Source organism: Monodon monoceros, unplaced genomic scaffold (assembly GCF_005190385.1).
Source record: "Monodon monoceros isolate NGI ecotype Baffin Bay Population unplaced genomic scaffold, NGI_Narwhal_1 Super_Scaffold_17, whole genome shotgun sequence".
Classification (NCBI taxonomy): Eukaryota; Metazoa; Chordata; class Mammalia; order Artiodactyla; family Monodontidae; genus Monodon; species Monodon monoceros.
In genome coordinates, this window is record NW_021703773.1 from 34,754,200 (window position 1) to 34,781,235 (window position 27,036).

The window sequence follows — 27,036 nt, forward strand, 5'->3', positions numbered from 1 at the left end:
TTTGTAATCCTTGGCAATCTCTTAAATTAAAACATTTTATTGTTTTCATTTATTACTAGTAGTGCTGAATATCTTTTCAAATACTTACTGACCATTTGTATTTTTTTATGTATGTGTAGGAATAGTGTAGTTTCCCCCATTTTTCTATTGGGGCTTTTGTTCTTTTGGGGGGGGCAGTTACACATGTTTATTAAGGATATGAATCATTTGTCATACGTTATATACTCTTCCGATTTATTATGAACTTTGTTTTCGGTTGTCTTGCCGTATACCGTATAGAATTTTTTAAGTAATCAAAGTTATCAATTTTTTTCTTTCTAATTGCTTTTTAAAAATATTTATTTACTTATTTGGTTGCGCTGGGTCTTAGGTTGCGGCCTGCGAAGTCTTAGCTGCAGCATGCATGTGGGATCTAGTTCCCTGACCAGGGGTCGAACCCAGGCCCCCTTCATTGAGAGCACGGAGTCTTAACCACTGTGCCACCAGGGAAGTCCCTTTCCTTTGTAATTTCTAATGTTCGTGTTATGCCTATAAAATTCTTATTTACTCCAAGTATTATTTTTTAAGTCACTTAAATTTTCTTCTGGTACTTTTATGGTTTTTCAGTAACCATTTTTAGGTCAACATTTTTCCGGGCACTCCACTAGGTGTTAGAGGTTCAAATTAGCCCTTCATTCTAGAAGCTCTCAGTCAAGCGATAAAGACATGTCCGCAAGCACACTTTTAACAGGACATGCTTTCATAGCAACTTGATCCGAATGAGCAAATAAAGAAAAGAAAAGGAAAGAAGGACACACCTACTCCTGGCTGAAGATGTTGGAGTAAGACTTGATCTAGCAGGTGATATTTGAAAGATGCAGAGGAGCTCAGTTCACTAGGTTTGACATCAGAATGATTGGTGGGAGATGACCTTGAGAAGAGGTCATCCAAGGCGTGGAAAGGAAGAAGCGTGAAATATCCACAGTGGTGCGCGTGGAGGCTCCCGGTGTGCCAGCACTGTGTATGGATCACCTCCTTTCATTTTCACAGCAACCCCATGAGTTATCGTCTCCATTTAACAAATAGGAATCTACCGCCTAGAGAGGCACTTCACCTAAAGTCACATAGCCAGTAAGCAATGGAAGCTGGACTGGAAACTACCAACCACCCCAGGACACTGTACTGCCTCCCGTGGGGTTTTTGAAGAACTGAAAATAGGGAAGAAAGGAAAGCATAGCAATGATCACATTTATGTTTTTCAAAGATTGCTCTAGTGGCATCCCTGAATGTGTAATTCGAAGACGTAAAGTCCAGACTCGTGCTTTTCAGACTTGAATGTGCCTAGGAATCATCGGGGGATCTTGTAAACGCGTATTCTGATTCAGCAGATCCAGCGTGAGAACCGAGAGTCTGTATTTCGAACAGGCTCCCAGGTGATGCTGCCGTGGTCCGTGACCAGCACTGTCAAATGTGATGCTTAATGACGGAAATGTTTCTACACGGTCCAGTTCAGTAGCCCCTAGAAACATGTAGCTATGGAGCCCTTGAAATGTGGCTGATGCAACTAAGGAACTGGAGTTTAAATTTTATTATTGTTAATTAATTTGAACTCACAGCTACATGTGACTGATGGCTACCATTTGGACGGTACAAGTATGGACAACCTCTTACAAAACTAGTCTAAATGAGAGATCATGAAGCCATGTTGGGATAGGGAAGTGGGCGGAATTGAGAAACTATAACTGACTCATATTAGAATAGATGTGCCATGATTTATCATATACCAATTCTTGAAAATCAAATGTTCAGGCCCGTACATATGGCAGACCTCTTTTCAGCAGAGTCACATGTGATTTTCTTGAGATCACTGAGCTCCCAGTTAAAATCATTCCCTGCCGCATTAACGTTTGAGTTGATGTGCCTTTGCACACTGACAATTCTCCTGATTCCCAAACACAAAGGTTGAGCTCAGTGATACAGACATATCCAAAAAATACCTGTCCCACTTTTTCTGGGCCCTAATTTACTCATTCTTCTTTGTTTCTAAAATCAGAAAAGTATAAAGATGGGCAGTAGCCAACAGTTGTTAACCAAAGAATGGGTAGAAAAGAAAGTCTGTTGGTTGCTACTGCTTCTGCTTCTGCTTCTGCTTCTGCACAGTTACAGAATGAGAAGGTGTCTTGATTATTGCTCTTTACTCACAGAATGCTCTTTCCCCTGTGGGGGAGGTACCCTGAAATTTTGATGTTGTACACATTGAAATATGCCCAGAAATCTTATCATGAAGTGTAAACGTTACTGAAGCGTTATTAAATACAGATCAAAATGTGCTGGAATTACTATGTTAACACCAATTAAAACTGCAACAAAGTCAAGTCAAACTTCAAATAACACCGTTATGGACACTTAACCTCATTAACATGACCATATACTGCTAGCAGAGTCTGAAAATCCACAGAATTTCCCCTTAGAGTAGTACCAAAAGTATTTGCACATGTAATTTAAATCTAAGGAAAACTAGAGAAAACAAAAATCGTACCAAAATACATTATGCTAGCATGTTCTCTCAACTTGGGACCCTTTTGGCCAGGTTTATTCCGACCAATAATCCCTATGGCAAGGTTTTTGTTTATCACAGCTTATTGAGATATAATTCGCACACCATATAGTTCATCCATTTAAAGTATACACTTCAGTGGTGTTTCAGATATTCATACAGCTTTGCAACTATCACCACAATCAATTTTCGAGCACTTCCATCACCCACAAAAAACCCTATATCCCTAAACACACACTTCATATTGCCCTCCAAAACTCCAATAGTTTTTTTTTCCCACAGAAATTGAACTTGTAAGGGAGTGGTTTGTGGACTCATTTTCCAATGACAAGAAATAACTCAGCATTGTTTTTCTCGTGAACTTCTGACATAGGCTGCTAACCTCCTTTTCAGAAATACATGTGTAGTTATTTATTTACTTTGAACAGCTGCTACCAACTGATTCCTAAACTAGATGTTGTCATATGTCTGCTAAAAAGGCTATTTAACAACATAAGCATTCCCTAGATCAAGCAAAACATAACCTGTCGAATCCAGGTTCATGGCAGTGATGATTCCTTAGCAGTTATCTGTCCTACTTCTTTGTCTATTTGGATTTTATGAACATTTTTGTCTCTCCATGTACCTTGAAATGGATTATGGTACTAGCTATATATATGCAACTCAGAGTCAGGAGGAAAAATAAGCCAGCCCTTTATGCTTCGAGAAAAGTTAACCATTTAAATGTAGATGGCAAAATTAAAATGTGTTGCGACATTCTTTTTTCTTTTTGGACATGTCTTTATAATAAAAGTGCTGCTTTATTAGGTTCTAGAACACAGCCAAACAGTAAATTACATACCATTTTTCACTACAGCTTCTTCCCTTAACTCCTAGCTGCATTACTTTTAGAAAATGCATTTTGTCTGAGATAGAATGGTAGCATTTTAATACAAATGTGGTGTCATCCCAATGTAGAAAAATATATATATCATCTGGATTTTAGAGAATTGAAGATTATAAACTAAAAATTTTTAATCAATATATCAATATTTTATTTTATCCTTGGATACATGAAATTAAGAACATTTTAAAACCTGATTCAATGGTGAATGATGGCTCAGAATAAAACAGTTTACCTCTAGGAGAGGAGGAATATAATAAAAACATACTCCTGCAGTCTTCTGAGTCTGTAAATTCAAAAAGGCAAAACTGTACTACAAAGCCAGTCTAGACAGTTGTGGTTTTTTCTTTATTAAGGGCAGCACTTTGTATAGGTGAAATTGTGCTTTCACATATGTACACTGTTCTAACACCCACAGAAATTTTGGCCATCTTGTCATGTTTGCACTCTATCCTGACTTTCGATATGAGCTCTATTAATTTGTAGAAAATATTAGTTTTCTGTGTCTAGCACATCACATAGAAAGCTAGAAAAAATTGAGAGATCACTTAAAAGTCAGTTCATTCTCCAGCCAGCTCTGTATAATCATATCAGTGACTTCTGAATTGAACCTAAAGTGGGAAAAATCAATATATTGTACACCCAGGGTTTTTTGACGTTATGAATATTTTCTTGCTATTTATTAGCACAACTTAAAGATGTTTAGTTTTAAGTTGATCTTAATATTTATTTATTACCATAGAGAAAACGGAGCTCACTACCAAGATCAGGAAATTATACAAATGTAGAACGTACGCTCTTCCTCTCCTCCCTAAAAATAATTTATTTACTCTTAGCTTGCTATGAGTTCAGCTAAAGTAAATAATATATGGGAAATACTAGAAACAGACTGTATTTTCCATTCAAATATAAAAATCTCCCTGACTTGAAAAACGTCCAAGGGCGGCAACAATAAGCAGTAGCTTTAAAGTCAGCTGAACTCCAGTTTGTGCCATGCATAAATATCTCGTCTGTGAAATATGGGGCTGTTTTCTCTGTTGTAGGATATCATTTTTGCAGAATGTAGCAACATCTCCTGACTAATGACAAATGGAAAGCATAATGCAGTATTTACCATTTCAGTGCTATGTTGCATAAATATTTAATTGGTGTCGCATATGTCATTTGCTTTTACATTAGTGGTACTGAGAGCAGTGTGCTCCAAGAGAAATATCTACATACAGAGGAGCGAAAGGAAAAGTAACTGGCATATATGAGGTTAAAAAGAGAGCTTGATAGATTGCTAGGAGTCTTAGGAATGAATTCACCATAAAAACTCTACATTCCATTGAATCTATATTCCAACAAAGGTCTCATCCTCAAATAAAACAGATCAAAGAAAATGCCAGTGTGTATAGACCCTTTTTAGTTTATTGTTCCTACTTCATTTTAGAATGTCTACAGACTACTCACACCTTGTCCATCTTCCTTAAAAATAAGATTCCACAGTTTCTTTAGTGGCCTAATAATATAACACCAGATAAGGAAGTGACCCTTCATCCATCCATCCATCCATCCATCCATCATTCATTCAGCATTTATTTATTGAGACACCATGGTGGATACTGCAGTGAACAACACAGTCCTTGCCGTCTTAGATTATATCTTAGCGAATGCAAACACTGAGCGCCTAATTATAATCATGATGACTAGTTAAAAAAGAGAAATAAATGTAGAAGACTAGGACAGTGCATAAAACGCAGTACTTACTGAGTCTGAGCATTAGAGAAAAGTTTTCCTGCTAAAACCAGAATAATAAGTAGGATTATGTGTTTTGAAAAATGCTGACAGAAGGACAAATTTTAAGTGTTACCACATAAACTTAAATGTGGCCCCAAAAATCAATTCTCAGGAATATTAAAACCAATACATTGTGATATAATAAAAAAATCTAGATGTGTCTGAGGGAAAATAAGTTACGATATTCATTGATTTTCTTTGTCGAGTTAGTCTGGCTAGAACCCTCTTGGTAGTTAACATCTAGAAGTGGAAAGAAATGTTACTTTGGATATTTGGGGTAACTAGATTTAAAATTTCCACACGAATTTATAGTCTGTTTTTGTTTGTTTCTCTCCCTTAAGTTTAGATAACATACTTTCATGCTTTAAGATTTTATTTACAAAGTATACCCAGAAAATAGTTTTAAAACTGTTAAAAGAAATGATATCTCTGGGTTCTTTTCCAAACATTCATGAGTACTCTATTAACCTATTTTGAAGATATTCTTAAACCACGTGTTTCCATATGTCAGAAGTTGTTTGGAGACAGAGATCATGTCTCTCTGCATTTGATAACCAAAGAGGTCGGCCCATCCAATTTCCATTGTTGAGTTGGGCCTAGAAGTGGAAAGAACGTTACTTTGAGATCTTTCCATTGGACGTTTTAAGCACACATCATACAGCAGGGGTCCCCAAGCCCTGGGCCGTGGACTTGTGCCAGTCTGGGGCCTGTTAGGAGCCGGGCCCCCCAGCAGGAGGTGAGCGGCGGGCGAGCAAGTGAAGCTTCACCTGCCGCTCCCCGTTGCTCCCCGTCACTTGCGTTACCGCCTGAACCATCCCCCCCGCCCCATCCATGGAAAAATTGTCTTGCAGGAAACCCAGCCCTGCTGCCAAAAAGGTTGGGGACTGCTGTCATACAGTGAATCAAAGAACAATTATATTTTTTAGCTAGAGCCACTTCTGTATAGTACTAATTTGTTCTGGGAGAAAATCTTCAGTGTTTTTAAAGATAAGAACTTCCAGTCTTTTCCTGAGCTGTTGGATTTCATCACTGGTGACTTATCCAGGTTTCCAAAGAAGCTCGTCCTAACGCTTCTCTCCTGGTGGCTTTCTCCATCCGCGAGGCTGGCGTGGCGTTGGCGGCCTCTCTCCTGGGCTTGTCTTTTCTCCCTAAAGCTTTAGCCACAGGCTGATCCTTTCGGTCTGCTCCTCTGCTAGGGAGCTCTTTCTCCCCTTTATTGCTTTCCTTTCCCAGGGCTGTAGAAGGGTCCCCAAGGCTCCCTAGAATATTACTGCATGTAAAGCTGGGACATGAGGCCCTTGGCTCTGAGAAAAAAAGATGTTACAAGTGCTTTTGCATCTTGCAGATTTTTATTTGTTTTTCCCAGGCATTGCCTTTCAATTATTTCCAGTATCACAGTCAATTTAATTCCATTAAACTTAGCAAGAATCGAATATCCCTCCTAAACACTGAATTCACAGAGAAGAGTATGACATAATCTTTACCACAATGATCTTATGTGGGAAAAAATGATGTCAAATTTGAATATCACATTACAATATATTTTTAGCATGCTGTTTATAAGTACAGAGCCTCAAAGCAGGAAGATTTGAGTCTCTAATCCCACCTCTGTCACTTACTAGCTATTTGATCTTGAGCAGGGTACTTAACCTCCGTAAAACTGGGTTTCCTCATCAGTATAAACAAGATTAGTAAAAGTAGAGCTCTTCGGAATATTTAATAAAATAATTATTAAAAGACCTGCTGTATAGTGCAGGGAACTATTTTCAATATCTTGTAATAACCTATAATGGAAAAGAATCTGAGAAAGAATAGATATATATGTATAACTGAATCACTTTGCTGTATACCTGAAACTAACACAACATTGTAAATTAACTATACTTCAATTTTTTAATGGTTAAAAAAAAGAAAAAAATAATAATTACTGTGCCTATAAAAATGTAAGTGCTCAGTTGATTTTAGTGATATTATTATTCCTTTTGACAACCTAGTAAACCAAATATTATTATCCACAGTTTTTAGAAAGAAAAACCTTAGGCCCAGAGGTCAGTGACCTGTGTAGCGTTAAAGCCAATCAGTGTTTAAACAGGGACCGTGATCCAGGTCTTTTTATTTTGAGTCCAGAACTTTGTTCCACTATATCATAGGGCATTGTCTCTCATAAGATTTAAGAACTTACAGGTGATGCATTGACAGGAGAATAAGAAAGATGGAATGACAAACTGGGATATATATTCCCTTTTGAATTATTATTCTGTTATATCAGATCATGTCACATGAGGAAGATCTCAGTAGATGCTCCCATGTCATGACACCTGTCAACACTTCTTTCACAAATAAAGAACGGTTTTGCTGGCAATAATTTCTATGTAATTTTAATAACATAGTTTACAGTTTACTCTGTTTATTCTTAGTGATGCCTTCTGTTTGTACTGATTTTTCCTTTAAGGTAATACTGTAAAAATTTCATTTTAAAATAAATGTATTTAAAGTTTTAAGTCAGTAATCTCAAGGAAAACTAAATTAAATATATAAATATAACAATATTTATTTATAAAATAACAATACCATAGAAGGTTCACAATTATATAATACAGGTGATAAGCACATTAAAAAAGTGCATAGGGATCACTGCTGATTGGACCGAAAATGCTGTAGGTCTTTACCATTGGGTCTTTTAATTTCCTTCTGGATCCTTAATCTTTTCATTACCTACATTTGTAGTTTTAACAAGCTAGCTTCATGATGTAGTTTGTGAGCCTATGTGAGTTACATAGAATTTGTACATAAAACCTAACCATATTATTTCAGTCATTTCAAATCACAAATTTTACCAGCATTTTCTATTTTTAGCGTAAAGCTCTTGTTAGATGTGTTTTACTTCTTCAAAGAAATTCCTTATGGTCTCAGAAAAGAATCACATATAGAGAAGCAATACATGTTGAAAGTGGGAAAGCGGGTCATTTATTTTTTAGGAAAGGAGCCCGAGACCACCACATACAGAAGCCAGTGGACAGCAAGAGCAGTCTCCAGGAGATCACAGGTGACCTCCTCTGTATGTTGCTTTGAAATAAATTTCCACAAATGCTTCATAAATATCCATTAATTATAGTTAATTATAGTTAACTGAGGAAAACTGTTCTCCAAGTGAGCCCTGATGAACGGGGAGCACCTCGGACACTAGCTTCCTAAGATCTTTTCCAGCCCTGCCTGATGAGATGCGATGGTCCAGGCAGACTGATGGGATGTGTTGAATTTACCGCTACCTATGAGGTACCAGAAGTGGTGACATGGACTCTGCGCCACTCTGCTTTCACAGGCAACAGAACTTGATAGGGCGACACTGACTAAATCTTTGTTGATGAATATGAATCCTGAACAACACACTACTTGAGCTGGTTGTGCCTGGATTCCTGGAGGGTCACTCATTTTGTTAAAAGTTGTTACTTGATAACCATACGCATGTGTGCTGACGCGTGCGTGCACACACACACTCACAATTCATATTCTCTCTTTCAAATGTGACTTCTCAGGGGAGAGTGGACTATTATGAAAGGGACGTTTTGAAGGGAATGTTTTTCTGGATTTTGCCATAGTTTAATATACCAACCTTCCTCTAAGAGTCTCCATATACCTAATAGTTGGATCTTTTAATAATGATGATTAAAGTGTCTTAAAATTTAAAAGAGTTGTAATTTTCAGGTCTATTCCACTTTTTCCAAAAGGTCAAAACAAGTCAAGGAAAAATTGTATGCTTAAGTAGGTCATTAACATCCATATACGTTTGTTGCATAAAAGTAGGATATAGGTCTTAAATAACCTTTTTGGAAGAAAGGAATGCAGATGAAAATTGAGTCAGTACAACAAGCCTTTGAACAATGAGCAGGTCCATGGGGTTTCAATCCAATGGTGAAGCTGCTAATAACTGTCACTAGTGAATCCTCTGTTACAAGCATTTCGTGATAACAAACTCAGTATTTTGGCAAGCAGGGAATAGTCTATAAATCATGTAAATGATTTCGTTCTGTATTTTGAATGTTCTTGGAATAGGTCCTCTTACCATATTCTCTAACGTTGACAGCTGTTACCTCAAAGATTCTCTAGCTTATTGATAGTGACTGGCCCCTTTGGGCAGTTAATCATGATGGTGAACACTTTATTCTTTCCGTTCGTTTGGAGAAGGAATGCTTCTCTCATTCAGAGAACAGAACCTGAAAACAAGAGGAAACTAATGAAACACTAGGAAAACAATCTGTTTGATAAATCCCGACTTAATTCCCTTGGTGACAGAAACATCGGCTTGATTTTCATAAGCCTCTGTCAGCTTCAGCGCTGGCTGTCAGGGCAGCTGGAATTGCTGTTTACTAAGCAGTGTCTTTAAACGTATTACACTGAGTCTACGCAGTAAAGAAAGAAAAAAGGCAATGAAATTTAAAAGTAGAATTTTTTAATATTGTCATTTTTAAAAGAACAGGAGTCTAATATTCTGGCAGAAACACACCTACAGAGCTGAATCACTGTCCAGGCTCATCAAGACATTTTGATAGCCGTGATTCTACTTTCCCATGAATGACAATGCCAGGAAAGGATAGAAAGGAAAAGGACACAGTATAGAAATATAAACTGTCAGCAGGCATTCCTTACTTCCCTTTCCCCCAAAACACTGTTACTTCATGAAGCCTGTGACTTGCAGTATGTCATCTTATAATGCTCAGAGAACCTTGCTACGTCAAGTGTTAGTTCCTTTGAATATCAAAATATCCTATAGGTGGAATAATTCCTTTTTTAATGATAATTTGAGCACATATTAATATGAAAGCGTTCAAAAGAAGTATTGACTTTAAAATAACCATATTTGGGTCAACAAGGTATAGACTGTTGAAATAATATTAGCCTTAAAACTTAATAACAGGGCTTCCCTGGTGGCGCAGTGGTTGAGAGTCCACCTGCCGATGTAGGGGACACGGGTTCGTGCCCCGGTCCGGGAAGATCCCACATGCCGCGAAGTGGCTGGGCCCGTGAGCCATGGCCGCTGAGCCTGCGCGTCCGGAGCCTGTGCTCCGCAACGGGAGAGGCCGCGGCAGTGAGAGGCCCGCGTACCGCAAAAAAAAAAAAAAAAAGTTAATAACAAATAATAAGGGGTTCGAATGCCAAAATATTGCCTAACACATTCCATCAACATGTATATGAACACAGCAGGAAATCCAAAACAAAAGCTAATTTATGGAAAACTATGTATTCCTAATGACAATTTAGACCAGTAGGGGTCCAGGTTACAAACTGCAATCTTTACATGAGATGCTTTCATTTTACATTGAAAACTTGGCTGCATTGTGGAAGCATGTATCAAATCAAATCATTGCCCTATATTTAAGAGTATCCTTCTTATTTTTTCTGTAAAATATAATCATTGTACATGTGCATCATGTATAGTTATGTATTCATGAATTGAAACATAAAGTGAAGAAATTTTGCTTTCAAAACCCAAGATACCCAAGGAATCGTATGCATAAACTGATAGTTTGAGCCCATGCAATTTTACTTTATTTTAAAGTGAAAACAAAGGAGCAACGGCATTGGTATTCTAATATATTGATATCTTATTGATGCCAGATGTTTTTTTTCCTATGCTCAATGATTTAGCCTAAATATTTATTTATATTTTAAAATATTATATTGACATATCATACAATATAAATCTGGAAGAAACCTTTAAGATCGAGTGCAAGCTCTTCAGATTTTTATATAAATAAGATATCTAAGCCTCAGAGAAGCCCAGGGACTTGCCAAGTTTCCACAACTAGTTAGAGCCAGAATTGAGACTTGGACCCGGTCTCTTTTAATATAAGCTAAAGGCTCCACAAGATGCCACAGACAATCTATGTTGAAAACTGTGTTCTTAAATAAAAGAGATCAAATTCTGATTTTCTTTTCCTGCAGCTTCTGATAACATGTTCTTAACGATTCTTTCTCAGAAAGATAACTTTGCGGGGGGGAACGTACCATGGTGGTTGTGAGGTGAATTATAAGACGGGAAAGCTTTAGACCTTAGCTGGCTGAGATGAACTTTAAAGGTTTTGGAGGCTAACCGCAAGTGCACTGCAAACACTTCCAGGATATTTTTTAGCTTAGTTTTTCTTACCAGAATCTGGTTCTCATGTTATCTCATATTTTTTGTCTTTGTGATAATGTTTGCTTGATCTTGTAATATTAAATAGCATTTAGCCAATAATGGCAGGCCTGCTAAGAGCAGTATTTTAAGTTGCCAAAACCTCAGAGTGTACCCTTCGGGGTTCTGGTGGCATAAGCTGGGTTCAGGGTTCTGATGGCAAGGGTGCTTGCTTCTGTGTTCGCCTCACAACATCCCCTGTAATTTGCTCCAAGGTTCTGGCAAATTGCTGGACCATGTCACCAGCTGTCACCACCCCTTCTTCCCATTCATGTTTGGCAGCATCTGGGACACAGGCATGCCAGTAGAAATAATAGTAGCTGTGATAACAACTTCAGTGGCATGGTCCCCAGAGACAAGATCAAACTCTGGCACCTTTTCTCTCAACAAGGAGCTAAAAATGGCACTGAATTTGCTCCTTGGTGATATATAATTTTCTTTAATTATACATTTTGGTTTCAAGTCTTTCAAGCTGGCTTTTAAGTATCAAACCAGCATATATCGGTTAAAAACAATGGCATGCCCTTTTTTCTGTGGCGAGGAGGTGAAATAGCTAGAATACCATGGATTCCCCTCATCTCCATCAGCCTTGAAAAATAAAAGGAATGGAAATTTCTCTCACTTGAATGGTCCTTGAGCCCGAAAGAAAATTTCTTCATAAAATTTCACTGGTAGATATTCACCATCATATTGTCTCAAAATTATTTCAGTTAGTGAGGTTTTTTAATTAACATTTATAGAAAAAAAAATAAAAGGTTACAGAACAAATGTTTTTGAATGACATAAGAAATATTTTAAACATCTTGAAATTGGTTACAATCTAAGAATAACAGGGGAAAAAAAACTAAGAAGATGGGTGATAGTATAAAAGTATGCTCACGAATTTTGTAGATGACAAATGCCAGATGCTACAGCTGATTTAAAAGGGTTCTGACTGGGAATCATCGTGGAAGTCCATGTTCTCCTGCCTTGAGAAAAGGGAGGAATTGCACTAGTGCCTTCTAAGACTGCTTCTGACTCTCACCAGTCTCAGATTCTCTGTTGTCACCCCTATTTCTCAGGAACCAAGCTACAGAGAGCCAGCCCTCTAGGAGCAACTCTAAGCAAAATATTGAAAAAGCTGAGTTACATATTAAATTTTCCCCGTAACTGTCTTCTCCCATTTTTCCACAGCTAACAGCCTGTACTTTTATTCCCCTCCCCCACAAACTCATCTTTTTCCCATCAAAGTACCTATGTTAACCCCCAGCTGCAACGATCCATTTCTGCTTCTCCTACAACCGCCCATTCCTCACACAGCAGAAGGTAAAAAATTTATTCACATATAAGGTGGTATGTTTAAGATACAATAATATAAAGTGTTATGGCAGTGTAGAATAGATATTAATTCCAGGAAGACTTCATAAATAAGTGTCATATGAACTAGACATTAAGGAGTTAGTGAGATTTCGTCGGGCAGAGTTTGAGGGAGGCACCTTAGAAACCAGGAATTATGAGGAACACAGGCATGGAAGCAAGACAATTAAGGGCATGATCTAAATGGTAGACCGGCAAATCTGGCGAGCTCATGGGGTCTGTGATCTCTTCGCACTGTTGCGCAACAGATCTCCAGAACTGTTTTCATCTTGCAAAACCGAAACTCCTTAAACAACAACTCCCCATCCCCCATCTGCAGCCCCTAGTAACCGCCCTTCCACTGGCTGCCCCTTTGAGTCTGTTTTAGATGTGGCCCATGTAAATGGAATCAAACAGTATTTGTCTTTCTGTGGCTGGCTTATTTCATTTAACATAGTGTCCTCAAGGATCATCCATGTTATGGCATGTGGCAAGATTTCCTTCCTTTTTAAGACTGAATAATATTTCATTGTATATTTATATATATACACGACATTTTCTTTATCCATCTTTCCATCATTGGACATGTGGGTCACTTCTACCTCTTGACTGTTGTAAATAGTGCTGCTGTGAACGTGGATGTGCGAATATCCCTTTGACACTCCTACTTTCAGCTCATTTTGAGAAATGGGATTCTGGATCATATGGTACTTCTAGTTTGAATTTTTTGCGGAACTACGAAACTGTTTTCCATAGTAGTTGCACCATTTTACAATCTCACCAGCAGTGCACAGGGGTTCTAATTTCTTCACATCCTCACCCAGCCAAGTTATAATGTTTTTAAACTACCAGTCCATCTGGGAGGGCCGTGGGCTGATAGTCATTAACCCAATATGTGAATCTGTTTAATCATATTGCTTTCCTTCTGACACCTGAGATTTACACTAGTTTATTCTAGTTATCGGGGTGAGGGAGGGGCTATAACAGGCTGTCATACTTGCCTCACCTGCAGCCTCATAGGAAGGAATGCCTAGGCGCCTTATAGAGAAAAGCACCTACAGAGAGGGTTTAGGGAAGGTAAAAACATACATTCTTCAGCCAAGCTATGTATCAGATGGCCTACTTTAAATAAAGTATTTAAGTGTAATATGTAGTTAGAAAAGTATACAGAACGTAAGTGAGCACACCAGTGAAACTGCCTCCCAGACAGAGAAACCGAATGTTACCAGCTCTCCAGAAGCCGCCACGGGCTCTCCCAGTCATCACCTACCCCCTTCTCCCTAGAGAGAGTCACTCTGGGGGCTTTTACCTACTTTTGAAGCTTATACACATGGACTTAGTCAGTAGTCATGGTTTTCGTGAATGTGTTCTCTTGCTCGATGTTGTATTTGTGAGATTTTTCCATATCATTGCATCTGGGATGGGTTCATTCATTTACATTGCTGTGTGGAATTCCATTGTATGATTATTACTCTAATTTGTTTATCCATCTTACGGCCAGAAGACATCTGAGTTGCTTCCAGTTTGGGGCTATTACAAATATTTCTGTGAACATTCTTGTTCATGCTTTTGGTGCCACGTGTATACATATTTCTTTTTTTTTAACTTGGAATGTGAATTACAGTTTATTAAAATTAGTGATATTTTTGGATTCAAATTTCTCATCATACTCTTTGATTTCCATTTGTCCTATTTGTTCTTTTTAAAAAATTTTTACTTTGTTGGAGTATAGTTGCTCTACAGTGTTGTGGTAGTTTCTGCTGTACAGCAAAGCGAATCAGCCACATGTGTGCATACATCCCCTCTTGCTTGGATTTCCTTCCCACTTAGGTCACCACAGAGCAGTGAGTAGAGTTGCCTGTGCTATACAGTAGGTTCTCATTAGTTATCTATTTTATACATTGTAGTGTGTATATGTCCATCCCAATCTCCCAGTTCATCCCACCCACCCCCTTCCCCCCTTGGTGTCCATACGTTTGTTCTCTACATCTGTGTCTCTATTTCTGCTTTGCAAATAAGTTCATCTGTACCATTTTTCTAGATTCCACATATATGCAGTAATATACAATATTTGTTTTTCTCTTTCTGACTTCATTCTGTATGACAGTCTCTAGGTCCATCCAGGTCTCTACAAATGACCCAATTTCGTTCCTTTTTATGGCTGAGTAATATTCCATTGTATATATGTACCACATCTTCTTTATCCATTCCTCTGTCGATGGACACTTAGGTTGCTTCCATGTCCTGGCTATTGTAAATAGTGCTGCAATGAACATTGGGGTGCATGTGTCTTTTTGAGTTATGTTTTTCTCTGGGTATGTGCCCAGTAGTGAGATTGCTGGGTCGTATGGTAGTTCTATTTTTAGTTGTTTAAGGAACCTCCATACTGTTCTCCATAGTGGCTGTATCAATTTACATTCCCACCAACAGTGCAAGAGGGTTCCCTTTTCTCCACGCCCTCTCCAGCATTTATTGTTTGTAGATTTTTTGATGATGGCCATTCTGACCAGTGTGAGGTGACACCTCATTGTAGTTTTGTGTACATATCTCTATTGGATATACAGGCAGACTTTTGTAGACACACTGGGGAGTTAACCACCATTCATAAGATTTTTTAATGTGGAGAAAATGTATTCCAATTCCCAACAAGCAACTTACAAATGATCTTGCAAAAATACAACCATTTATAGTTGGTAAACATCTTGTATTTAGAAGCCAGTTTTATCACGTGGACAACTTTTTATCATGTTTGCTACTGTCAAAAGAGAGATAAATTAACAATTTGTGTTAAATTTTTTAAAATTTCTTTGATGTGAATGCTCAGTTTTGATTCAGGTTAAGTAGGAAAACAGCACAGTGCATAAAAAGGAATCCTGAAACAGGGTCAGGAGATCTCGTGTCCTGAGTCCTCTTTATGCACTAACTTTAAAAGACACTGAGTGTGTCACTGATCCCCTCTCTGCCTGTGTTTCGTCCTCATACAACAAGGATAATGATCCTGTCACATGCTACATTATTAGAAGATGATAGATATCAAGGCATTTGAAAATGTGAAAAACACATGGAACTGCTTAAATCTACATGAGTACTAATTTCTGTAACTTTAAAATACACACCTATACAGCTTACTTTAAGACTCTTGGAGTTAACCAGAGTAGCCTGTTATTAATTGAATCATCATCATTATATTACTGTAGAAGTTTTCTTTTAAGACAATATGCTATGTGGAAAAGTATTGTATAGAAGAATGGTGATTGGAATGCACAAGTGTTACTGATTAATATCTTTCCTGCCCTCAACTCCAAATACTGTCTCTCTCTGCCTTTGGTTTCCTAGATGTGGTAGAGAAGCATATCTCTAGCCTTTGACCCCCACAGAAGTTACATTCGACTCCTTCCTGTGTGGATTTTCACACTCCACTGCCCTCTGGTAGGATAGAGAGGTGTATCGTGCTATGTATTCCCTTTATTACCAGAAGGTCTGGGTTTAAGGTCACGGTCCACTGCTTACTTGCTTGGAACCCTAAACTCTCAAAAAGTCTCAGTTTTTGCAGATTTAAAATGAAAAAAAAAAAGTAACTATTCAACGGAGTCTTTGTGAAGCTTAAATGAGATACCGGGTGAAAGAGAAGCACAGCACTTGACACGTAGGTTGTGTTCAATGGATATTTTATTTTTTAAAAATATTGCATCCCAGTGCTCTAATACAAAGGACCCTGTCTGTGGCTGAGAGAATGCCTGGTGTGGCTGCCAGCCTGAACCTTCTCACCTAAGCCATTGCCCAGAGGGGTCCAGGGCTCAGCAGAGCACAGAGCTCCCCGCCTCTCCTTGGCACTCTTGCCACACCCTCCATCAGGTCCTGCGCAAACCAAGGATCCATTGTACCGTCATGAAGAGTGGCAGCAATGCCTTCTCATGGGTTCAAATCTGCTTTCCAGCCTGGGCATTAAAGAATTGGGATCATCCTTCTTTATTTACAGATGTTATTTTACTTCTCTAAATCTCCCTTTATTTGTCTGCCAAGAGAGCTCATGTAGTTTTATTATAGCAGCGTTCAGGAATTTCTGTAGCACTCTGACTTTGAGTTTGCTGCCTCCCCCCCACCCTCTCTCTCTCTCTCTCTCTCTCTCTCTGTCTCTCTCTGTGTTTGTCCCTGTCTCTCTCTGTCTGTCTCTCATTAGCTTTGGAGTCAATCTCACCCTGTATTTACATAAAAATCTTAAGTTACACATAACAAGTGTCAAGAGCTTCACTCAACACCAAACACCAACACTTTCAAAGTACATATTTCAAAACAGTGTTTAACAAGATATAATATTTTTTGGTACGGCTCTCATTATACGACATCTTAAGTAGAACCAAAATCCCATTTTATTGAGATTTTCTGTAATAAAAAATACATAATAAAGCTGTTGCCCATCTGACAAAAAGTAAAATAGTTCTCCAGACACAAACATAACATTTTAACATTTGACGCCTGTGCCTGACCCCATGGACTGTCTCTCCTCTTCACAGTCTATTAAAACCAATAATATGAGCAAATCTATCATCCAGGAAGACGTTCTGTGCTACATAAAAGCTCACAATGATGATATGTTATTTTGTGTAGAAACTTTGACCCTTTTGGAATATTTATCATTGCTATGCCAGAGTATGCCCATCAAAACTTTTATTGTATGTGGACCTAGCACCCATTATTTTACTCAGAAATTGCTGAATTATCTGAAACCTTGAAAACTGTGTGAAGCGATAAATTTTTAGAAAGCTTCTGACATTTTGCCACTCAAACACTACATAATTTAATGCAAAATGACATAAGTTATGCCTCTTTACAAGTTGACAGTTTGTATATTGGAGAATTCTATAACCTATATCTTAATCCTTGAAAAAAATCGGTCTTTAAAGGGAATTGCTGGAAAACTGTAATTTAAGCAGGGAGTTATGAGTATATACGTTTGCTACAAATTGTACAGAGTGGATACAGCTATGTTCCTATCTATGTTTAGTATGTTTCTTACTATAGGATGATTTTATATCAGGTATTGTTAACAGAAGAATGTGACACTGGTAATAGAATGTCACCAAGCTGTTCACTCTTTTAAAAATGTCAATCAATTTTATATAATGCTAGTGGACTTTTCACAAAACTACTTTTCATAGAGCATAACACTGACTAGTCATTAATTCATTATTAATAATATAACATTCCATTTTTAGGCATTTATGTATTTGTTTTATATTTAAATATTTTATATTTATTAATTTTTCCTTAAATTACTATACTTTTATCCACAACAGTATTGTGTGACATTTTAAAACCTTAGAAAATACAGTCTGTTTCTTTGACAGATACTTATCGAGATCTACTCGGTAGCAGATACTGTATAAGGCAAATGAGATACACAATATTGGGAGAGATGCTTCACCCAGTCACGGAGTGCTTTCCCAAGAAGTTGATACCGACCATCTGAGGGGAGAAGAGGTATTTTGCAGTGGGTGGAGAGCATTGCAGACAGAGAGGACTATTTATTGAGAGGTTCTGTGGTCTGGTCAGGTGACTGCAAATGGTTCAGTAACCTGGAGTAGAGAACAAATAAATAAAAGACCTATATACTACGGACTGTCCTGCTAGGTGCCTTAACGTATGCTGTCCAGAAAGTTTACATCAATTAAATAAGATAGTTTTATCCAGCCTCGTTTTGTAAGTAAACCTAATGTTTAACAATATTACATCATTTGGGACTTCCCTGGTGGTGCAGTGGTTAAGAATCCGCCTGCCAGTGCAGGGGAGATGGGTTCGATCTCTGGTCCGGGAAGTTCCCACATGCCGCGGAGCAACTAAGCCCGTGCGCCACAACTACTGGGCCCATGTGCTGCAACTACTGAAGCCCGCGCACCTAGAGCCCGTGCTCCGCAACAAGAGAAGCCACCGCAATGAGAAGCCCGCACACCGCAATGAAGAGAAGCCCCCGCTCGCCACAACTAGAGAAAACCCACGCGCAGCAACAAAGACCCAACGCAGCCAAGGAAAAAAAAAAAAGTGCTCAAAGAAGACAAAAGCCAATCCGGAATTCTACACTAGTGAAAACATCTGTGAAGAATGAAAGTGAAATAAAGATATTTTCAGATAAAAGAAAAAACTAAAAAAAAAAAAAATTATTAAAAAAAATTACATCATTTGTCTAAGGTTAAATCCTAGATTGAGGTTGAACCCAAATCTAACTACATCTAAAGCCTGTCCTCTTTACACTGTACTAATTTAGTTTTGTTACTATGTATTGGATATTTAATAAGGGCTTTTTACAGTGATTGTTATCATACTGTCTCTAACAATACTTTTTAAACATGTCTTTCTCCACCTCTCTGGTAAATTCCAACATGTATAATGAATATATACTGTCAAATAATGTTGAAAAATTCTCCTTCGTGACATAGTAATATGACAGTCACTGGGTTTCCCCATGGATACTTGGCCTTCCTTAGGGATTAATTCCTAAACTATATGCTATAGAGCACAAATGAATGTTAAATGTTAATGGTTAATACGACAGTGATTATTATTCTAAATATTTTTAATAAATAATATATAAAATGATAAATTATATTACATTTCTCTTTATAATTATATGGTCTAGTTACCTATTTTCTAAGTATTTTACATCAAGAAAATTAGTAAACACATTTACAAATTTTGTATCAGTTTATAAGATTATCAAACCCACATCAGAAACTCTGTATGAAATCACCTGATACATATGCATGTTGCTTGATCTGTGCTCTTGCTGAATTGTAAGTCATAAATTCGAAGATTACTTATCTTAAATTTAGAACATTCGAATATTATTGTATTTTGTGCATCTGAATCCATTCTGAACATTTCATGCACCAGATTCGTCTGTGGGACCAGTTGTTACCTTAATCCAAGAGAATAGCATCATATCTCTTGAGAACCTATAGATATTGCAACAAAGTGTTGTACATGTGCAAGTGGCCTGTGGTCATGTAAGTTTGGCAAGTACTGCTAGAGAGCATACTACCGCTTACTTAAATGATGGTGCACAGTAGAACTGGAACAAAGCAGAACAAATAATGATACGCTCCTAAGAATTTCCCGGTACCAGTTAACTGAGTAATATCAAATCTTTCTCAAAGTGCTGCCATGTTGCACTGAGGAGCTGTTTGTTTTCTAATTTCTATTATGCAATCGTCTTTGGTATTTCAGAACGTGGAAATTATAACTTTACGTGTGACTCTTGTTACAAACATATATACCATGCGATATTGTAGCTAGAAGCAGCAGACCTTTAAACAACTTGCATTTTTTTACCCCCAGCAATGCATCTCTTTGGCCTCAACTGGCAGTTACAGCAGACTGAAAATGACACATTTGAGAATGGAAAAGTGAATTCTGATACCATGCCAACGAACACTGTATCGTTACCTTCTGGTGACAATGGTAAGAGAAAGAATTATGTGCCCTGTGTTTTTCTTTTAACATCTCTTTTCACATTTCATCTCTTTTAACATTATAAATAAAATAAATTTATTTTTACCCATGTAACATTCATCTTTATATGGGAGAAGGAAAAGGTTTCGGAATTACAAATGTTATCTTTTAATGAGTGACTTTTCACTTACTTGAAGGATTGGAAACTCACATTTTTATTATAGGAATAATACAGTGCTCTGCCTTCTGAGTCGATGGCTAGGCTTTTCTGCCTTTCCTTCCTGCGAGTGTGCATTTTGTTTTATTTTTAGTCTGTAAATAGATTATAATTCCGTGTATCATCTCATATTACCTCGGGTATATTGAGCTTTCCTTGTTCAGCTAGTATGTGGAGTTGGAATACTATCTTCATTTTGTTTTAAAAGCTTTTACATACAAAACACATGAAAGGATTCTCATTTATTGACTTTTCCTCTGCTTGCCCTTTCTTTAAACCTTCAAAAGTTTACACTTTGAACTAACAGACTTTCAAATCAACTGGCCCTGAGTTTAAAAATGGAATTTAAGCGGTTAGAGAATGCTGTATTTCATTTTTTCAGAAAAATATGTACATATGTAAGCATATTTATATCTATTATTTTTATATATGTGTGTGTGCTTGTATGTATGTCTTGGCATTTGGCATCCTCTGATTTTTTGCAAAATGTCATAATACTTTATGTCTCAAAGCAACCAGATCAAGACACCTTTTCTGTCACGTGAGAAATACATCCTTTGCCTTTAAGCATTGCCCTGGCTCTTCTTCCTCTTCGTTTCTTCTTATCTGGTACTTTTGTTCTGCTTTGGCATCTCTTATGTTCATCCTCACATGGCTAGTTTCTTTGCGAGACTAGAAAGAAGCTGTAATATATTTATTTGTATTTATATATATGCTGCTATGTTACATGTACCCATTGGCTGTGACTAATGCTTTTACCATTTTTTTTTTGTTCTTTGCTTTCCCAGCTTCTGTTTTATTTTAACAATAATACTTTATGACACTCCTCTTCCTTCTTGGGGAGGCTGAGAGGTTTTATAAGACATTAGATTTTCATAGTAATAATAAATACCGCTACCCCACCCTTGTACGGAGTCTTTAGATACAAAGTGCTACACGTTCCAAAACACTATAGTCTGCTGGCTGATGACAGTGACGGTGGCAGCCAGTGCACAGTGGATTAGAGAGGAGCGAAGAAAAGCTTACCTAATTAAAACTGTTGGTGGGAAATTTCAATTAAGTGAAATATAATTACTTTAAACAACTGTTTAATTTTTTATGCACTGATAACACACACATGAACAGATCCATAACTACACAGAAATTAAGAGTATTTATTTTTGATTTATAGAGATTGCAATTTAGACTGTCTTTTAAAGTGGATTGTTCCCATGAAAATGGTCAGACGGCACTTCTTAACCACACATGTAGGGAACTCTTTTACAGACTGAAGAGAAAAATGCTTATTGTAGACGTTTCGTTTATTTTACAACATCCTAGCCTTTTATTACGATCAGAATGAAAATAGAGTGTGGCTAATGAGTGTCACAGTCCTTGAAATGTGTGATATTGAGAAAGCTGTGGCTTCAGAGACCCTCCCACAGCCTCGGTGCTGGTTCTTGGGATTTTCTATTCTATTTTACTGAATTTCCCACTTATCACAAATGCTAGTTGAAACTCACTCAGATAATTTTGCAATTTACAAAGGATTGTGGGCCACAGTTTCAAAAACACAGCTCTGAAAGTCCACTTCCCTAAGAGGGACTGAAGTTCCCATGGGATCACAGAACGCATGGGGCGCAGTTGACAGGTGCCAGTGGAGCAACTGGAGCAACTGAGTCCCCTACATACAAACGAGCTCCGTTCCAAGAGCGCGTTCGTAACTCCAATTTGTTCGTAAGTCTAACAAAGTTAGCCTAGGTACCCGACTTACACAGTCGGCTACATAGTACCGTACTGTAATAGGTTCATAATACTTTTCACACAAATAATACATAAAAAACAAACGCAAAAAATAACACATTTTTCATCTTACAGGACAGTGCCTTGGAAAGTACAGTAGTCCAGTACAACAGCTGGCACACAGGGGCTGGCATCCAGTGAACAGGCGAGAAGAGTTACTGCCTGGAGGAGGGAGAGGAGGTGGGAGATGGTAGAGCTGAGGGATGGTCAGCGGTAGGGGACAGAGGGCGAGCTGCAGTGTCACTCACGCCTGACACTGATGGCACAGGTGCTGGTTCCTTGCTGGAACCAGATGCACATCCGCATCTTTGAAAGTGCTCAACATGAAGGTTCATATGTAGGGGACTTACTGTATGCGTGTAAATGAAGGACCATCTTCCTAGCCTCCCACATAAGGAGGAGATGACAGATGCCCCAGAATGAGTTAGATATACTGGAGAATGGATCCTGCAGCCTGCCAACCGGACAGGGGCATTCGTAGGAATTTCTCTTTATGGAAAGAAGGCTATCTCGGGGCTCAGAGTTTGTCCAAAGTGTGACCTAAATAATAGTCTCACTTGTTATCTTTATTATTTTTCCAGTAGCCCGAAAAACCCTAAATTGGTAAGGAATTCTTATTTTCGTTTTTCCAGGTAAAGGTTCTGGGTATGTATCTCTTAAATACTTATTTAAATACCGGAGTGCAGCGGGCAGGAGGGGACTGTATTTGCAAGAAGGGAGGTACCTTACAAACACTGCTTTTAAGCATCCCTGATGAACCGGCAGAGACCGTGCGCCATCATCTACTACTTCAGTTTTATAAACTGTGCAGAGAACCAGATCACATCATCTCTAGAAACTCTAGGAGATTATAACCCTTAAGAAATTCTTGCAATTCTGAATGAAGCTCACTGGGAAAATTAACCGTGCTAAGCATGATGGGGAAATTACTTTGTGGCTTCTAGACGCAATGCTCTTCTTTATGCAGTCCTGTTTTATTCTTATTTTATAAATACAATTCTAAGGAACAGTCATGGTGCTAACAATCATGGTGCTAAACTCCCTGCTCGCTTTTAAGTGAATACTGAACCAAAGCTTCTAAATGGTATTTAGTATTTAAAAGAAGAATTTCTATTACACGCCATGATTCTTTCCTGATTATTCCTAAGACGTTCTTTGACTACAGATTTTAGAGATGAGATGTCAAGTGTGAGGTCTCAGGCAAAACTGATGGAAGTGGGCAACGTGAATAAAGAGGCAAGGATGAAGTTTTTTAGTTCAAACACCAGTCTCTTTCCAGAAACTAAAATTATTCCGCTGGATCGAGGAATTCACTTAGCCTAATGTGCTGGAGAGCATCGCGCAGCCCTGTATTCAAATCCTAGCTCTTTCATCTGTTTACTCTGTAACCTTGAGCAAGTTACTCAACCTCTCTGAGCCTCAATTTCCTCCACGTAAAGAGGGAGTAATGCCTGTCTCTTCGCTGATCAGCTTCAACAGTCTGGCAGCCCTCCTGTGTTTCCCTTGCAAGCTCTCTCCCCACACGTCTCAACGGTTGTTTCCAACTCTCCTACTATCCTCGGAGCTTCAATCCCTCAGCTCCCAGCAGATGACCTTGTGTTGTAGTCAGCAAAAAGACAGAGACCTTGATTTCCTGTAAACACAGCTCATTCCTATGTGCATCTCGATCTGTCTTTCCATCCTTTTCTTCCTAATCTTTCCAAGAGCGTTCTTGATCCCATTCTGTACTTCAGAATTTCCTCTCTCACCTGGCTGGCACCTTCCAATCAACATTTGAACATTCCCAAGTCTCTCAAGTCTTAAAAAAAAGAACCCTTGAGTCTGCCTCCTACCCCTGCCCTACCCCATCCTTCTCTTCTCCCCGTGTAGCCAGCCCTTCTGGAACACGGTGTGTACATTCGCCGTGAAGTCATGTCTTCACCTTCCACTTACTCCTGTGACAGTGTGGCTTCTTCAGGCTCCTTCCTCATGACAGTCCTCTGCCACCATCACTCACAGACACGGATGTCTTCCCGACTTATCGGTTGTCCTGCCAATAGCATCAGTTGATACTCTACGATCTTTATCACATTTGAGCTCTTGGTAGCATTCAGTAGGTAACCTATCACTCCTAATTGAAATATCCTTTTCCTTAGCTTCTGTGATACCGTTTCCACTTTCTTCCTGATCTTTTGGCAGTGATTTCTCAGTTTGTTTAGTTGACTCATCTTCCTCTGCCCGATCCCCAAACATTGCCGTCACTCAGAATATAATCTCTCTGGGTCCTCAGATCCATTCTCCCGACTTCATTTACGTTCCATGTGCTATGTGTTATGTCACATTCTTTGTGCTCCCAAATCAATAAGTGCAGCCTGGATCTCTCTGTCTTGGAGCTCCAGACATCAACTATGAAAAATCTATCCAAGTATCTTTAGCAAATCCCCACTTGGGTGTCTTCCAGGCCTCTCAAACTCCATATGTCTAAAACCGAACCCAACAACGAATTTGGTTATCTGTTACTGCCTAACAAGCCACATCAAAGTCCAGTGGCTTCAAAGAACAGTTTGTTATCATCTCTCATGGTTCTGTGGATTAACTGGGTAATTTTTGGTTTTTTGCTTGGGTCACTCATGAAATTGCTTTCAGATGTTGCTTGGTCTGTTTGAAAACTCCACTAAACTGAAATTCAAGGTAGTCCACTCACAGGGCTAGCAGTTGATGCTGTCTGTCGACTGGAACGTCTAAACATGGCCTTCCGCTTGGCTTGGGCTTCTCAGAGCACAAGTTCTGAAGAGGAGTGTCCCCAGAGGGAGCATTCCAAGAGACCCAGACAGAAGTTAGAAGGCTTCTTATGACCTAGAGCATTGGACACTCCGAGATGTCACTTCCATCATATCTGCTTGGTCAAGAAAGTCAGTAAGATCAGCCCAGATTCATGAGATGGAGAATTAAACCCCACTCTTGACTGGGGAAATGGTAGGGACACATTGCATAAGGACATGTGGGATGGGAGATGTTGTGGCCATCTTTGGAAAACACAACTAGCCCATCATCTTTCTTTCCAAATTTGCCTCTCTTTCTATATCAGGAAATGGCATCATCATTCACCTAGTTACCTGGGCCAGAAGCTTAGGGGTCATGCCTGACCTCTCCCGCTCTCTCACCTCCCCTGTGCAATCATTCATCAAGTCCTGTCAATTCTAACTCCAAAATATCTCCTGGATCCCATCAACTCTCACCTGGATTATAGAAGCCACCTTCTATCTGGGATGTATATCTCTAGACTTGCTCATCTGTTCTTCAGATACAGATTTGAAATATCAGTACCCTACTTGACGCCCTTCAGTGATCTAGATTCTGGTCAAACGCCTTTAGATGACTTAACAGGTTCTCCACAATCTGGCTGTTTGTCACACCATACTATAGCATAGAAACAATAGAGCGGAGAGTTAAAGGCTATAGGGTCTTGAGCCAAACCACCTGGTTTCACATCCTACGATAGTTCTGACCATTATTAATGCCTTTGATACTTGGGACAAGTTACTGTAAACCATCTTTGTGCTTCAGCTTTCTCATCAATTAGAATGGTCTTGAATAGTCAATGTAAATACTTAAAATGGTGTACAGTACATAGTAAATGCTTGAAAAATGTTAGTGGTTACAACCATTACTATTTAATATGTGTCTTCTTTGCTAGAGTGTAAGGCACACTGTTTTTCCACCTCTCTGTTCAAAGCTGTCAGCACAGTTATAGGCATGTAATGGATGCTCAATAAGTATTGTCCAATGAGTGAATGAAAATAGGATGACTAAATGCTATAAAGTACATAAAGGGCCCGACACAGTGCCTTGCATTAACTGTACACAGAGCAGATGTTGGTACAGCAGAGTGATTAAGGATTAAAGCTGTGCGCTTGCTGGGTGGCTTTAAGCAAATTACCTTCTTTAACCTCCTGTTTCTTCATAGGGTAGTAGTGAGGTTAAAACCATTTAATGCATGTAGGGGGCCAAGCAGTGATTGGAACATGACAGGTAGGTTATACATGTCAGTAACTATTACTTCACTCTTTTTTCTGCAATTGAAGATTACGTACTTGTATTCGTAGCAAAATTCTTAAGAATGTAGCTCCTTAAATCGGCATCAAAATATCCTCTAAAGCAAAGTTAGAAATACCTATCATTAGTTATTTATATTTTTAATTATTTCGATTTTATGAAGAAATCTATTCCTTAATCCTCCTTTGAATGCATAGTATTCATTCATTCTGCATTTATTTATTGAGCATATAATATTATGTGTCATGCACAGAGCATGGTTCTGAGAACATAGCAGTGAGAAAAAAAGACAGTCACATTTGTTGTTCCCAGAGTGTGTGAATTACTAGGCAAGACAGGATTCAAGCAAGCAATTGCAATGAATTAGAAAATGCACAATAAGGAAAAGTAGAGGGTACCATGGCAGGACATTTCACACTAGCTTTATTGGAAAGAAGCAATAAGACAAATGCTGAAATTCAGCATAGGATAATTTGGGATAATGTAAGACAAAGTATGCAGGCCATAAATTCTGGTTAGTGTAACTCTAGCAAATGACTTCTCCAATCAAAAAAAAAAGAAAGAAAGAAAACTTCCAGTTTTAAAATAAATAAATCATGGGATATAATGTACAGCATGGTGACCATAGTTAACAAAACTTATCATATATTTGAAAGCTGTGAGAGAGTAGATCTTGAAAGTTCTCATCGCACATGAAAAAAATGGTAACTATGTATGGTAGAGTTATCGTGGTGATCATTTCACAATATATACAAATAACGAGTCATGTTGTACGTCTGAAACTAATATAATGTTGTACGTCAATTAAATCTCAACAACAAAAAACCTCCTTTTGTATGAGTACAGATTGA

At 38.3% G+C, this 27,036-nt stretch overlaps 1 protein-coding gene across 1 annotated transcript in view; it reads left to right on the forward strand.

The window, feature by feature from the left end:
* TENM3 (teneurin transmembrane protein 3) overlaps positions 1 to 27,036 on the forward strand; it is a 430,454-nt gene that overhangs the window by 279,193 nt on the left and 124,225 nt on the right. The window contains exon 5 of the mRNA XM_029226434.1: positions 20,038 to 20,160. Coding sequence (XP_029082267.1) covers positions 20,038 to 20,160 — 123 coding nt within the window. The remainder of the gene's footprint in view (positions 1 to 20,037; positions 20,161 to 27,036) is intronic.